The 17,416-nt window shown below is 40.8% G+C and overlaps 1 protein-coding gene across 1 annotated transcript in view; it reads right to left on the reverse strand.

Annotated features, from left to right (window-relative positions):
• The window catches only part of rab32a (RAB32a, member RAS oncogene family), a 29,540-nt gene that overhangs the window by 7,729 nt on the left and 4,395 nt on the right, over positions 1-17,416 (reverse strand). The window contains exon 2 of the mRNA XM_049589420.1: positions 1,444-1,721. Within this exon, the coding sequence (XP_049445377.1) occupies positions 1,444-1,721 (278 nt within the window). The remainder of the gene's footprint in view (positions 1-1,443; positions 1,722-17,416) is intronic.

Here is a 17,416-nt window from a genome sequence, read left to right on the forward strand (position 1 = left end):
AAAGGAGATATGTAACCTCATTATGCAACATATTTCAGCCGGCATTAATATGAGCCCTAACTTTGGTAATTTCATGCTGCTGAAGTGAAGTGTCACGGATGGATCACTGAAAGGGCCTACCAGGCACAGGCCCAGGGGCCCAATTTAGGCATCCCCTGGCCTTCACCTGCAAAAATGTCACTCAAACTGACACAAATCCATCAGGAAGAGACTCTGTATGACCCCACAGAGACACTAAAAGACCAAAGAGGGATGAAAAGTAACTTCAGAGACACAAACTGACTAAAAGAGACACAAAACAACCACAAAGAGACACAAAATGACCCCAGAGACACAAATGACCACAAAGAGACAAAAAACAACCACAAAGAGACACAAAATGACTACATAGAGATGCAAAACAACCCCACAGACACAAAATGACCTCAAAGAAATGCAAAAAGAAAGCAAAACGACACAAAACAACCACAAAGAGACACAAAATGACTACAAAGAGATACAAAAAAAACACACAAAATGCCAACATGGAGACAAAAAACAACCTCACAGACACAAAATGACCTCAAAGAAATGCAAAAAGAAAGCAAAACGACACAAAACAACCACAAAGAGACACAAAATGACTACATAGAGATGCAAAACAACCCCACAGACACGATGACCTCAGAGAGACACAAAATGACTACAAAGAGACACAAAACAACCACAAAGAGACACAAAATGACTACAAAGAGACACAAAACAACCACAAAGAGACACAAAATGACTACAAAGGGATACAAAAAAACCACAAAGAGACACAAAATGCCAACATGGAGACAAAAAACAACCTCACAGACACAAAATGACCTCAAAGAAATGCAAAAAGAAAGCAAAACGACACAAAACAACCACAAAGAGACACAAAATGACTACAAAGAGATACAAAACAACCCTGTAAGAGACACACGATGACCTCAGAGAGACACAAAATGACTACAAAGAGACACAAAACAACCACAAAGAGACACAAAACAACAACTAAGAGGCACAAAATGACTACAAAGAGGCACAAAATGACCTCAGAGAGACACAAAACAATAGCGAAGAGACACAAGACAACCACAAAGACAAAGACAAAATGACTAAACATACAAATTACTTCAGAGACACACAAAAAAACCACAAAGAGATACAAAACAATAACAGAGGCAAAACCACCACAAAGTCTGTGCTTCTTGCTTGTGATAAGGCCTTTTGCATATCCCACTCAGGGCTCACTGTCTCATTATCTGCCTGTGTGTAGAGTAACCACAAATAAAAACGAAACATCAAAGCGAAGATTTTTTTTTTTTAAAAAGCCCATTCAACAGATACAAATAGAAATGTACTTAGAAGCGCATTGATCTGTTTGACGCCTATGTGCGCCTAATAGCTTCCTCGTCTAATGCATTAATCTCTCACCTTGGCTGAGGTTTCAAACCAGCCCAGAAAGCCAGTCTCTTTGCAGAAATTGTCCATTAGGGCTGTGCTGTTGGAGCTGTCTTTCTTCTGGTCGCATTTATTGGCCAGAAGCACTGAGGGGATGGGGTTGCCATTAGCCAGCTTCACCTTGCTGTCCAGGTCGTGCTTCCACTTAGACACCGCCTCAAACGTAGAGCCCCTCGTCACATCGAACACCACGAATGCCCCCACGGCCTCTTTGTAGTACACTCGTGTCATGTTCCCGAATCGTTCCTGACCTGGGGGAGGGGAAGAGAACTTAGCAGGATATTTGCCATTTTACAAAGCAGCTAAGAGCTAGATGAGTAATAGGGTTCTGGGTTTGGATCCTTCAGAAGCAGATGTGATTAAACATCCGAACCAAAGTGACAAAACACTATTTTAAGAATGTCTGTTCCTGATCTTGGCAAGATATGAGTACCTCAACTCCATTGAGAACTCAACGATTTTCCTTCTCAAAACGTAGCCAAAAAATGATGAGGGTAGAGATGGTTCTTATTCGACCTACTTTTCCTAATTTGCCATGGGCCTAATCCGCACAGAGAATGGCAGAAGTAATCTGCCATAATAATAAGCTCTTTCTCTGTAGTCATTCTCTGAGAAAATCTGAGATGATACTTCACAAAGGCAAAGCAAGGGGAATTACTAGCAGGATATTTGGTGTCACTATCAATCTGACGAGGACTCTACTGAAACACAACTAGACCACTTTAAGGGTTTGTTTTATACTTTTCTTAAATTGACTGACTGTATTAACACCAACTCTTCAAAGATTAAGTCAGGTATTGTTCAGTTTTTTGTGTATTTTAAGTATATATTAGTTTTTAGATGCCTTCACATCATAAAAAAACAACCACGGATCGATCAAAGGTTTAACAGCCATGGTCATAACTCATTCAAAGTCCCCTGAAAATTTCCATTACTTTAATTAGCTCATTTAAAGTGAAACCTTTAAGCGGAAACAGACACTTGAGGGGAGAAAGAAATTCCAGGAACATATCTTCTAGTCTGCCCACATCACTTCACCTTAGCATAAGTGTGCACCGAGGCGTGCAGTGCAGTACCTCTATGATGGGGAACTGAATCTATGATCAGCCGGCGTAAAGTATCTCTGGTAACACTCGGCTGAAGTCACACGTTCAAGCATACCTCTCTGATCAAAAGATCTTGATTTCTGCCTCGGATCGCTGTATTTATGTCTGTTATCCTAAGAAGCAGCCGTTTTGTCTTTACATCAGTAAACCTCCCTTTGCTGTTGCGCAGCACTTATGGTTTTTTGCTAAGCATGGTAAACAGCAACAGTGACAGCCTCCGACTTTCAGCACACGGAGTATTTAAAGCTAAATTGATAAAGCCGTCGAAATCCTTTACCTTCGTACTTCTGTTTATTTTCAATACACACTGTTGCATGGAGTATAACTTGGACATACTACTTCATCATAACATTGTGCCTTGAACTTTGACTGTCATGCTCATATATCCATCGCAGTCCATAGCATGAAATTTGAAGTATAAAAAAAAAAACTCTGGTGCGGTTTGTTTATGGTGAGAACGCGTTCCGTTCTGACCTCGATCTGAACCAACTGCAGTCACCTGACACGCTGTTTGGGTTAAACATGAGCATGTTACAGTCCTGGAGGATTATTTCTTGACCTTATACTTGATTCCTCTTAACTTAGACCTGTTGTCCTCATTCATGGACACTTTTTTGTGCCATCTAGCCGTAGTAAGAGCAGAATACACTAATCTGTGTAAAAACAAGATGGCAGCCATCTCTGCCAAGTCAGCTCAATTAGCTGTCATCTATCTGCAGCATAGTGGATGTGACTTATCTTCCACTACACAAAGCACTTTGGGTTAGAACACCCTGGTATTTTTGGCATACTGCTTTTGACAAACAAATCTATAGGGATATACTGAATCTTTTTCTGGCGTACTAAAAAGTATAGTAATATGGGTACTGTAACATACCAGATATTCTCTGTACAGTCATAAAATCCCATGAAAAAGACTAAAACCAACAATGTGTTATTCTATCTCTCAATACTTGCCTTTATCTTTTGAAGACGGATCACAATACTTTCAATTTTACAGACAACAAAATCATTTCCTACAACAGCTGGGCACTGTAGCTTTAAACAAACATTACTCAAATAAAAGTAAATAGTGCATTCACTGGGGACTATTTTCATGTGCGGATATATACACATTTGGACATACAAGTATTTAAAACAGCATTACAGAGTTTGTGGGATCAACTCAAAATAAACATATAATGCTACAGTTCAGTGAATTGAAGAAATATGTCACAATGATGTTTTTAATTGATGTTATTAATAGTTACTGAGCAACAATGTTGATTTATAGACAAAGGAATGAGCTAGTCAGCTCTATCAGGCTGTAACTGTACACTTGGTTTTGGTCTTCTCATGGGATTTGTTGATGATAAAAAAAATCACCAGATGTATCCTGTAACCACAGATTAGTTTGTTCCCTTAAAATGCAACCAAAGCAGATGAGCTGGTAACTGAAAAACAGGCCCAGTGAGTGGGATCTGATGCTCACTCTTTTACCGGGTGCCCAGACAGTCAGGTGTGTTGACGCTGCCGGCAGCAAGAGGGATCTGAGCACAAGCATGAACAGGTTATAGCTGTGATCATAATCTGTGACTTAGACAGTCTGGGTTGCAAATGCAAAATGAAAACATTTTTCAGGCAGAAAGTTTTGGAGATTCTTCAAAAGAATTCAAACATCGACTATATATTTCAGAGAGGTCAGAGACAACAAAAGCAGCTAAAGTTGTATGAAGGAATATGGTTGTATAACTTCTGATGACAGCAGTGTTTTCTCTACTTACAAAAAAATAGTTTCTCTCTGACACACACACACACGTGATCTTGCATAACCCTTCCAAATATAGTTCCCATTTTGAGTTTTTGTGTGCCAACATCAGTTACATATGATCAGTCACCATCCTAAACATGAGCTTCACGTGGTTAAACGTCCCTAAACTCCAGAGTGGTATTCACATGCACATATAATTGATGAGTTTTGCTATAAAGAAAAAAAAAATGCACCTATAGTATCATCAAAAAAACATTCACGACTCAGATTTGACAGCAGATTACATGATTAAGTGTTCTGATTTCTGCTGACAGGGCTATCACGTCTTTACGCTGGATCACAGCTTGTGCCTGCTCATTTAACACATTTTCATATTCCGTCTCTGCAATCATATCAAGCGTCCAAAGACTGGAGGTAGCATTTGACAGTTTTAGCACACATTTTTGCTACACTGCTCCGATTCCAGAAAGCCTACGGGGAAAGTGTAATTGCACAGTGACAGTTAGCGTCCGCTAAAGCCGAGTTACAAAATAGAAAATGAACCAGGAAGAGGATTCAGGAACTGCGAGCACAGCTTCTCCCAGCATACTTTCGCTTTGCTGTGGGTACTTACCCAGCCACGCAAGGAGCTGGAGTGGCGTGGCGCAGTGCGGGTGTGAGCGAGAGAGTGAATACACTGTGGGGCCCACAGGCCTGACGGTAATTGCTCATAATTGAGAGTCTAATTTTAGCTGATATAACCCCAGGTGAATTCACCAGAGACACGACACAGTGGGATAAAGAGCCAATAGACTGAAATAAGGCTTTCATTTCCAGGCCTTGTGGAGCTCATACATCCAGCAGAGTGGAGGCTAAGGCACAGTATAGAAATAATTGCTTAATCATTTTCAAGGCACTCATGTTCCTTTTTTTTTTTTTTTTTTTTTTATTGCACATCTGACTGAGCCCAGTATAATGTTTAGCCAGAACTGGTGGACTGAATGATATTAAAGAACACAGTCAATCGTGTTTTATTCAGGTAAATGAAATCTTGTCGAAGTGAATAGAGCAACAAGGACAGGTCAGGAGAAATATTACTATGCAATGACCGTCATACCATCCACAAACGACTTTTGTGCTCAGCTGAAAACATGGACGAGAGCTGGTAAAATGGTTGAAAATGTCTTTTTTGCCTGCTCACCTTGGAAAAAGAACTGGTTTACATAAAGTGCAGACTTGCAAGGTTGGCCAGCACACACAGACTTGCCCACAAAAAAAAGCCTGTCAGTACACGCTTTATGTAACTCATCTTCTGACTCTTTTATCTACAAAGAGTTTATTTGATGAGACTAAATATGATTAATAATTTCTTCTAGGAACTGAGGACAAACTGTTCCGTAAAACCGAAGAGGCCATGACAGCGTGTCATTGTCTACAATCAACACTTCACTTGATCTTCTCACACGTCCGGTCCTTATTGCGAGGTTGATGTGTGAGCACAGGCAGTCTGAGGGTGTTAACCTCGCTCCTGGGAGAGAACCGTCTGGATGGAAAAACTCATATGGTGTGATTATATCAATCAATATCACACATGCACACTCACACATACACACCTGACTGTGGGGTGTAATGAGTTATTTGGCGTATTATTAAGGTGCTGTGGTTCCACGCAGAAGTCGCTAACATTACAGCAAATCCCATGATGTGTGACCTTTAAAGTGTCATAAGTAAGACCTGATAATCATTCAGCTGCGTTTACAAACCCACTCCTGTTGCTGAATAACATTCAGCACCACTTCTAATTGCTCTGTTGGATAAAAGCACTCTTTGTTGAATGACCTCAGAGTGCCTCGTGTTGTCTGTGGTTGAAGGATATGGTGTGGTAATATTCTACATTTTTGTGACTGTCAGTAAAACCCCTGAAACTGAAAGCAACATTGCTTTAGCCCGCCTCTAAATACCTTTTGATTTCCCCAGCCAGTCTGCGGCCCTCAGCCCCAGGGCTGGAAATTCCAACTAAAGATATAAATCTGCAGTTTACGGATATATTATCTCATTTTTCAAAAAGCCAAAACACTTCCTTAAACAGCTGTGTAATGCAGTTTTTAGCTATCTTTTGCAAGCAGCAATTTCGGGGGCTGAAAAATGAAGCAAACGCATAGTGCCAAAAACTGCAGTTCCTGGAATGACCACTTGAGGCTGGCTCCAAAAGTAAGTTAATTCCCATTCACCCTGTGATATGATTTGGATGTAGCTTAGTTATTAACATTAGTCACTAAAGGTCACTGTGACCGTGAGCATTATGTGTTGCTAGGACTCACACACAAGGGCCTCTGGGTAACGTAGTATTTGCAAGACGAGCTAAGAGATGCACTGTCAAGAAGCTGCATGCTAGTCTGTTTATCTTTGACTATGCTAGCTTTCAATAAATGATTGAGATCCAGAGCATGAGTTTACAGCCTGGTACAAAAAATGGTTCAGGTCTCTCAAGCTACTTAATTCTCCCTTCATAACAACAGGACTGGGGTGAATTTTTTTATATAATTTAACTAGCAACATCTTATTAAAGCTGAAAGTTATGCATAATTACAGGAGTGGATGCTGTTAGTAACAGGTGGGTGCCGTCAGTTGACAAGTTGCTACCACGTTGGTTAGCTAACGTAACAATGGTATAACTCCAGATTCACAGAGTATAGGCGTAGCTGTAGCCATTGTTATTTTAGTGCGTTTTCAGTTAATGAAAGTTAATAGTAGCCTTACAGTTTGGTAGCCTAAAGACGCCATGTTTTTCACTTGCAAAAATTAGCCTTAGCATTATCACAGTTAACTTTTTACAGTTAACATTAACTGTAAATGCACCGAGCTAACAAAGCTAGCAGCTAGCATTAAGGTTAGCTCTTCTGGCTTCTGGCTTCAAAAAGCCAAGATGGCAACAGCTAAATTGCCAAACTCAAGGCTTTCAAACAACTGGGTGACGTTATGGTGGTAGAGGAGACATTCACTTCATTTTTTGCACTTTGAGCACCCTTCTCCTTGTGCATGGATGTCTAGAATAAATTGACTATTTTTACATTGATCTCAGCCTGTGGACCTTTTAGTAACTGTCCAGCCCAGTTGTCTGGGTGTGCAGGTATCCTCTCTGTTGTCCTTTCTTGTTTGTCTATTGTACTGTCGCACCCAAGACAAACTTTGTTGCCCTAAGTGGGCGCAGTTTCACAGCAGCCCTAGATTTTGACGTCATGGTAATTAGATCCATTAGGGTCCCAAGGACAGAGGGATGTCGTATGCTGTAAAAGCCCTGTGAGGCAAACTGTGATTTGTGATATTGGGCTTTATAAATAAAATTGATTGATTGATTGATATTTTATACAATCTTTAATTGTTAATCAAACAGGAGTAAATAATATATTTGTTGGGACTGTTTGTGAATATTAACAACAGCAGCACGGTACATGTTTACTTCAAATTAACTACAATGCTATTGAAAAATACAGAGCATGTCATCTGGTGCAATAATGTGTCTAACTGATGTTTTTCTTGGTCAGTAATGGAGGTCTATGGCACAGAGAACTAAGCTTTATCAGGCTTTTGATACACAAGCAGTGTTAGCAGAATTAGTTTGTTGTTGGCGTTGGTCTTTTAACGGGATTGGTTGACAGTCAGAAAATATAGAATCAGGGCTGCTACATATTATTTTCTCTACAAATCAAATGATCCTTTATGTCCTTAATGTCATAAAATAGTGAAAAATGCCATATATATCCCCATAGCCAAAGGTAATGTCTTCAGATGTCTTGTTTTGTCCGACCAACAGTCCAAAACCCTCAAAATATAAGTACCACTATCATGTGTGACAAAGACAAGCATCAAATCCTTAAATTTGAGAGGCTGGAACCAACAAGTCAACATGGGAATTCAATGAAGCAATCTATATTTGAATAAAAAGACAAATAAAATTATACTAAAAGCAGTAATGACTGCCATGTGCTGCTAACCCAATCAGTGTAAAACAAAGGAATGGAATGAGCTGTGAGAACAATAGAGTATTTACACACTGAATGCCACAGAAGAGCATGAGACTGCAGGAGAGAACAAAGACATGTGCTGCTGCCTCAAACGCTCAACATGCCTACAAACTAAAGAGAAGTACGTCCATGTGGAGAGACAGTGAACTATTGTGAGATTCCAAAGGCTTTAAACAAGGACATTTCAGTTCAGTCTACCACACTGATGAACACTGGTGCGTGACCTCAAGTATGGTGAGGTGTTCTGGGTATGAACACGTGAAATCGGCAGAACTAGTTGATGAAAAAGAAAAGCTTTAGTTGCAGCCACTGTATCATCTCTGTTTGTGTGGGAGAAACAGAAAGAAAAGTCTCATCATTATCCATAGCCCTAGCAACCCCAGTTTCCTCTACGGTCGTACATATTGCTATCCTGTGGGTGGGTTACCATAGAAACTGTCCAAGCCAGACACGGCAGTAGCAACAGCAGCAGTCTCCGTCTGTTGTTAGGAGGCAACTGGCTGTGAAACTTCCCCACAACATCCTCCCAACAACTGAAATAACAAAGACAAGACAGGGTCCAGCTGTGAAGGTAGTCTTTAGCACGAGCTTTGAAAAGGAGAGACTGTGAGCAGCACATGACCGGCACGTTCAAATTCCACTGAGCAGCATGTGAGGAGTGACTTACTACAGCTTACTACGGCCTTCAGCGCTGAACAGAGTCTGAATTGAAGGAAAATCCGCAACCTTTAAGTGGTATGACCCTTGTTTCCCTTTACCTTTGGCTGACGGGTTGGGGGGCTGATCGACATAAAGCCTTGGCACAAGGTTAAAGGAATTTAGCTCAAAATACTAATATTTGTTGTAGAATTATTACACGTGACCCATTTAATCTACCAAGCCTTTTCAGGAATCTGTGTAAGAATCCAGAGCAGGCAAGGAAAAGTTTCTTGGTCTTAACAGTGATAATCATTACCCTAAAATATAACTGTAGGAGGGTCGCAAGATGTGAGCAATAAAACTTTATACTGTACACAATGACTACAACTGACCAAGAAATTCTACTGAGATGACTTCTACTCTAAAAGTGAGGAATGTAAAATGAATGGCACCACTAATGAGCTTCTTCATGCACATTGTTGGTGTCAGGCACAAGACACCTTGTCCTTGTTACATTCAGTCCTCCTTCAATGGTGCTGTTCGTCACATCATGGGAACAGGCCTACGCGTCACATTGAGTGCTATATATACACAGTCTAGTTGCCAAATAGAGCTACACTGCTCCACAGTGATGACGTGTTGCTCAGTATTTCCCAAGCACTTATGAAATATTTAGTTTATTACTCTTCTAGATTGAGGTGTGGACTTGAGTCACAAATTTGATGACTTTAAACTCACAAAATCAAAATCGACTTGTAATTAAACTTAGATTGACTCGTGACTTCACCTGGACTTGAACCTTTTGACTTGAACGTACTTGATACCCTCCCCTAAACCAATAGATTAAAAGGATGTTATTTAAAAGTTGTGCCACAAATCAATTAATTCCCTGAATCATCTAACGTTAATGCTGTTAATTCCCAGCAAGTCAACACTTCATTCTTTAGATCCACTTTGTTTGAGCCAATCCGACAACATCCAATCAAGTTGCCGGAGAGAACCATGAAGAACTAATATTTTGTTTATTGACTACCACTTGGGAAAAATGCTACCAAAGATGATTTTTGTTTGGGTACAAAAACCGGTCAGCAATAAACAGCAGTATGCAAAATGTGTGGGTCGAAAACTACACAGAAGCAACAACAACTTCCACCTTTGTTCCACATTTGAAGTTGCATAAAGAACACAGTGGTGCAGTGGTTGGCATTGTCACCTCACAGCAACGGGGTTCCTGGCTCGAACCCAGGGTGGGGGGTTTGAACCCAAGTTGGGGGAGCCCTTCTTTTGTTTGTTTGCATGTTCTCGCCGTGTCAGTGTGGGTTTTCTCTGGGTACTCCAGCTTCCTCCCACAGTCCAAAGACATGCAGGTTAACTGGTGACTCTAAATTGTCCGTAGGTGTGAATGCGAGTGTGAATGGTTGTCTGTCTCTATGTGTCAGCCCTGTGATAGTCTGGTGACCTGTCCAGGGTGTACCCCACCTCTCACCCAATGTCAGCTGGGATAGGCTCCAGCCCCCCCGCAACCCCTAACAGGATAAGCATTTACGGAAAATGAATGAATAAAGAAAAGTAAGTCAGGGCAAATATTATCATAGGTAGGGAGCTAATGCTCAGGAAGTTCTTAACAAACTTGTATTGTATTTTAACAAATAGACTCAAATTTTAAAAAGCATTCATGATTTTTGTAAATTTAATACTGGTATTATATTCGTGTGGAGCACGTTATGACTTGAAACCCAAGTTTAGGACTTGGGATTTGAGTGTGAAGACCTAAGACTTACTTGAAACTTGCGAAACAATGACTTTGTCCCACCTCTTCTATTAGACAAGTGATAGATAATTAATCAAAAACTACTTTGATAATGAGTTAATTGTTTAGCTAATTGTCCTTTGCTCTTATAATTTCATCTTCTCTTACTATGTTTATGTGATACACCAATACGCCAAAGCAAATTCTTCATACGCAAAACTCACCTGGCAATTAACCAGATTCTGCCTTTGTTCAACCAACATGCCAAACCTTAGTTAATTTTACTTTCTCATTTGATATTACCAAGTTTGATTTTCTTATTCAAACATTACCTACTTTCACTTTCACAAAGCAAATTCCTTCTATGTGAAAACCTACTTGGCACTGTCTGTGTTCAAGGACCATGCCAAACTTTAATTAGCTTTACTTTCACATTTGTGTTGTTCTTGGCCTTCTTGTTTTTCTCGTCTTTATGCAACAGTAAACTGAGTATCATTTGAAAATGTCACCTCTGACACTCTGTAGTTGTGATTGGCTTTTTTAATTACTTTTTGCTCCTCAGTGGTCCCCAACAGACTGGGAGAACTGGTTTTGCCAACTTCATAAATTTCTGGTGGGAAATGGCAGTGATTGAGTGAGAAAGAAAAGAGTTAATCACATCAGTGTCGGAGGTTAATGTTTCTGACAGTACAGCACTGTCAGCGGCATGAGAAGGCACTGGAGGGTAACGCTGGTAAAAGAGAGCTCTTGTGGTCCCCCCACAACTGTCAAAATATATTGTATTATAATAAAAATTTAAAATTGTTGTTAATATCAGTTGTAATACATGTGCTACATTCAAAATAATTTCACCACTTCATGCTGCAGTCAGACAGCCCTTTCGAATGTGGAACTGCAGTCATATCCATGCTGTCTTCAAAGCTACCAGACTCCTTTGACATAAACAATAATTTTACCTTGCAGATGACAAAGTTGCTGGTCAACTGCTGCCTCAATCACTCAATCAGTTTGTTCATGTTATTCTGTGACAAACCAGCCAGCGTTTCCCATACATTAATTTATTTGTGGTGGCCTGCCACAATATCAATATTGAGATTGCTTCAAGTTGAGCATTTGTTGTGCAGATTGGCCCCCAGAGTTTGCTGCACAGTTAAGTTTAGCGCTACTCTTTGGTACAGACTGCTGCGGAAACGATGCAGCAGCACAGAGTAGGAGAGACTCTGCACTGTAAAGGCCTTTGCACACTGAGTCTGTTTTCTTCGGATGCATTTTTTAATCTGTCATCCGAATTTTTTTTACTGTAGGCACAGAAACCTAACACACTGACTACCATGCATGTTACTGTTCTATTGTTGCAAAAATTCCTAATACGTGACACAATGAAAACATGCATTTCCTCCATTGCCTCTTTCCATAGTTACCTATCTGACTGTCGCCACTCCCATGCTGTCTTTCATTTGGCACCGCAGCTGCATGAAGGGGCAGAGCTGTGCTCCCTCTCTGTATCTACATCCTCCTCCTCTTCATCATCCACATGAATATTACTATCTGACTTGTTGAAACTGAGCTATCTTAGTTATGAAATGATTCCTCGGTCTTGCCACAGATGTCTCCTGCCACCACATTTTCTTCACTGATTCTTGGTCAAACGTCTCTAAAGTCTTCTGACGGATGTGCAACACAGAAAATGGAACCCGTTCAGAAAATTTCGATGACAGACCAAAGTTTCTGACACAAAAGGAGGTCGTAGTTATTTTTAGACATGACAATTTTGGATGGAAAAAACAAAAACAGACTCTGTGTGCAAAGGCCTTAAGGCTCCGAGATAACTGATTATTTTCTCCCCTGTGCTTAGAAGCAGTGAATTTACAGCTCACAGCAACTTAATACGACACACTCAGATAAAAATGTTGTGCACATTTCCGATACGTCATTAACAGTTATCTTGTTTCCCATATTACGGGAATGCCGCGGTCACACTAAACGTCGTGCTGAGTCTGTTCAAACTAAAAAAGTTAAATATTTGTATTGAATGGTCAAATCTGATTCCACTGACATTATCCTGTGTCGTGTACAGCCTTATTTTAGGTTTCGCCACAAGACCAGTCTCGAGTATAACAGCACTGCCTGCCACATATTGATTTTCTTTTTTTCCTTGTGCACCCCACTGTGCTTTTTCTCCCTCACAGACACACTGACAACAGACCCACTTCCAACAAAATGACCTATGACCATGTAAAAAGGAGTGCCCACCTGTGAAACCCTGGTACATCAGGTTGGCACTGTGATGGAAACCCCTTCACACACCCTGGTGATGTGCGACCTCCTGCTCCGACAGGACAGGCATGTTTGATCTTAAAAGGTGCAGGCTTTTTTACACTATACCACGGCGGTAATCATCCTGTCCATTGGCTTAGAGAAATCCAGGAAAGAGTAGCTATTCTGGGTGAAAAGGGGGTGGGAGCGCTGCAAGCCTCACACTGACTTCCATGGTGCCCCCATCTTGTGCAACCCTCTGATTACTATCATTCCTCCCAGACTGTAATCATTAGTAGGGTTGGTAAAAGACAACGCAACTCTGAAGTTGCTCTCAGCGTTGCCCAGAAGATAATTCCTCCTCCTTTTCTGCACGATTAAATGGCTTAATGGCTGGTCTTAATGACTTGGCAAATATACCTCCAGCTTTCGCTCTTTGACACCCACGTTTCGTTACTTATTTTATCCTCAGAGTGTCCTCGGGCCAGGCCTCGGTGTAGGTGTGAATAATGAGGTTTAGTATCTGTGTCATTTAACCTCAAACTTTCTTTCTGGTCAGAGTGTGTGTGTGTGTGTGTGTGTGTGTGTGTGTATGTGTTCTGTTCACACAATATGTGCAGGCATGTTCCCTTTGTCTCTATGGATGAACTCAGTCCCAGTGTGTGTGCATGTGTGTGTGTGTCAGTGTTTTATTTACCCTCGCAGATCCTCTGACCGAGCGCCGTCTGGCTGTGACAGGCAGACGGCCTTCCCTGGCACTCAGTCACAGATGCCCCAGCACACTGAGCTCGTTCTGCCAGGGCCCAAGTGACAGCGGGGAAACGTAGCCCACACTGCCAATCAGTCTGTGATGAACCCCCCTTCCCCCGCCACACACACCAAACCGTCCACCCTCTTTCTGTCACTGCTGTAAGCGATGCAATAAATATAAAAACAGCAGTCTCCTGACCATCTGTCCTGATCTGTCTCAGCATATGAGGTTTGTTTGATTGAGGGAGAGGATGGACCCGTGCAACCGTGACGGCATGCAGAAGCATGAATAGAACATATCTACAGGCAGGGATGGGTTTTTTTATGTGTTTCAACGGGATAAAAATTTGAGTAAAGGATTGGCTCACATTTTTTGAGACTGTCTGAACACAACACAAACATGCCCACATGTACACAGTGGCGTATTTAAGTAATACTTTATAGTACTTACATATTTTTGGCAGTATCTGTACTTCACTTGAGTTTTCATGTTTCTGTTAACTTGCCTTTTACTTACTTTTAACAAAATGCATACTCCAATACTCCAAATTTTTCTTGGCGTTACTGACCTTACTCCAAAATAAAATCAGAAGGTTTGTCAGTGGTCCAAGCTTGCAGGTTAGATCACAGATTAATCACATAAGTGCTCTCACAATCGCAGGTAAGTTTCCATTTCCAGTCAAGCCCAGGCTGCATCAGATCTGATGCTGCATGCTCACACCTACATGAAAAGAATTCCACTCGACGATGAGACCGACTTCATGATGACTGTTCCACTGCAGTGTCTCAGCCCTGAATGACCTAAGACTTTCTTTAAATCCCTTAGCATGTGAAGAAGACCTTGTTTTCTTCAAGTGTAATGTTCACTCCTTTTTAAAGGTGGTGTTAATGTAAGAAGAAATAAACTTCATAATTCTTCATAAACTTACTTTTGATACTTAAGTCGAGCAAATGTCAGATATTTTAAGACTTTTACTCAAGAAATAGTCGAATAGGTGACTTTAACTTCTACCAAAGACTTCCTCTGGTAAGTAGGGCTGCCCCGACAGTCGACCGAACGTTAGTCGACCAGAATTAGTCAGCAAGATTTTACTGTCCGCTTAGTCGCAGAAAACATAAGGTGAAACTCTATTAGGATCTGCGCCTCATCAAAATAAATCAAAACCTATTTGACTGGACCATGTGGGACTTTAATTTGAAAGGACAGACACAGGAAGTAGCCACGCTCAGCAGCCAGACTGGAATTAATTTCCAGGGCTGGTACCTGCAATTATTCCACAGGCTAGTTAATAACATGTTGGGCAGGAAATCCAAAGTGTGGGATCATTTTGAGAAGGTGAAGGACGAACCCAAGGTGATATGTAAACTCATCTTCATTGGTCAACTACAAACATGACGTATCATCTGAAACATGGAAGTAGCTACATGCCCATTAGCCACTTAGCACAATCATTACTGCTTCGCCGACAGTGTCATTAACAATATATTAAAAGATGTGAGCATATCCTTTAATCAGAGCATACAGGCTATATATACACATCAGTGAACATGACCTATAGCAGCAAACTTTCAAGGTAGAATCAAAATGTCACAGACTGCTCAGGCAGCAACACATTTTATGTCAAGGTCAGATGAGACTAAACTACCACTTTAGGCAAAGACTGTTTTAGGAAACAATCCCTCTTCTCTGTGGTGAATGTGGTGCTTAATCACTTGCACATGGTATCTTTCAGTCATCTTGAATATTTTGGAACAACTAGAATCGTCCTACACTGTTCACTCAAGTCTCTCCAGCCCTGTCATGTGCATCATCTCTGGAAACCCATGACTCAGTCATTTATAGTAAAATATTACTTGTACTTTAAATCCGTTTGCTGTGGGCCAGTCAACACAAGAGTGTGGTTAATAAACTGTAAAAAACTATGGAGCACAAAGTCAAATCTTAATGTCAGCTGATATAATCATCGATAGTCATTTAATCATCCCGCCTTTGCAAAACAAACTTCCAAACGTACTGAGAGCTTAGCTAACAACATTAGCAGGTGAAGAACAGCCTGCAACTTAACTCCATTACACTGACAAGACTTTTAGAGCAGGCAGCTGAAACCATTGGTTGACAGAACATTTTGATGATCAATTACTCTTTTCAGGGATTTCTTAAAAAGGTATACCATGCAGGATTTTCCTAAAAAACAACTACAGACTCATTAAGAAGGAATCTCTCTGACCCTCTACAAATGTGTGGTGTTTTTGTCTCACTCTGTACTCTGCCTGTATTTTCTGCCTATTGTCTGTGTTCAGGATGTTTATAGGTTCCCCCACAGCACTCAGGTAAGGTTGGGGCTTGATACAAAAAATTTAGCAACCAGGTGTCAGACTGTAAGCAGCAGGCATCCAAGAGGCACAGCTCTGGAAATACAAATACAGGGAGGCGTAACGCCAAACAAGAGTGAATCTGGGATTGGCTTTTACTTTCACTTTCACTTTCACTGGCGAAGTTGTTTACAAATAGTAACATACAATCCTGCATGGTACACCTTTGAATAATTCTGACACATGCCCTTCAGTTTCACATTCTCAAATGTGAAGATTTGCTTTTCATCTTGGTCTTTTATGATAATAAACTAAATATTTTTGAGTTTTATACTCCGGGTCAGACAAAAAAAGGCAATTTAAAGGAACAGTGTGTGAGATTTAGGGGTGATTAAGAGGCATCTAGTGGTGAGGATTGCACATTGCAACAAGCTGAAACTTCTCCCTGTTAGAATTCTTTCAGTGTTCATTGTCCAGGAGGCATGTCAAACATGGGCCACCAACCTAGCACCTGTTAATGTGTGCTCACCTTTTTTCTCTGATAACTTAAAATCCAGACGTTAAGGAAATTTTTACCCAGAGCCTAATTATCTGCAGAGGTCTCTTTCTCTCCAAAACAAAGGAACCAGTAAGAACAGTAAATAAAGCAGTTTCACGTTAAGAAGTTTTCCGATGCTCTTGTCACGGAGGGGCTGCTAGCTACAGTGGCTGATGCCAAAATGCTACTGGCCCTATCTGGAGCCAGTGCATAGAAACGTGGCGGTGCACCATGGCGAACTCCATGAACAAGGACCCGCTCCCTACGCAGAGACAAGCAGCTCATTTAAAGGTGACCAAAACATGACGATTCCTTTTTTCAGGTGATTATACACATAGGAAAACATACTTATTATATTATATTCCATTTCTGCCAATATATCCCCCTAAAGGTGGATTTATACTTGCGCGTCAGCTCTATGTAGAGCCTATGCTGTAGTGAGCATTTATACTTGTGCAGTGGTGTGTCAGTGTCACTCTGCAGTTACACCTCCAAAACACTAGTCAGCAGTGGGGTGTCTGTGAAGTGCTGTAAAGTTTAGTTGATTCAAAACATACATTAAACACACAATAAACATGGCTTAATAGCGACAATCTCAAACACAAGTACACAACAGCATTCACAGACAAACACTTGTCTTTATCTGGACACATTTTCCCCACAAATACAACATGCTAATGTTTTTAGCACAAGCCTATGTCATTTTACATTGTATAAATTAGCCTCGCAGCTAGCAGACTTTTCCCCTGCTCATATGAAGCCAGGGACAACAGCAACATTTAACAAAGGTAACGTTACAAAATTCGCTTCCATTGAAACTCACGAGTTTCACCATCGAAA

This window comes from Epinephelus fuscoguttatus, linkage group LG11, assembly GCF_011397635.1.
Source record: "Epinephelus fuscoguttatus linkage group LG11, E.fuscoguttatus.final_Chr_v1".
Taxonomy (NCBI): Eukaryota; Metazoa; Chordata; class Actinopteri; order Perciformes; family Serranidae; genus Epinephelus; species Epinephelus fuscoguttatus.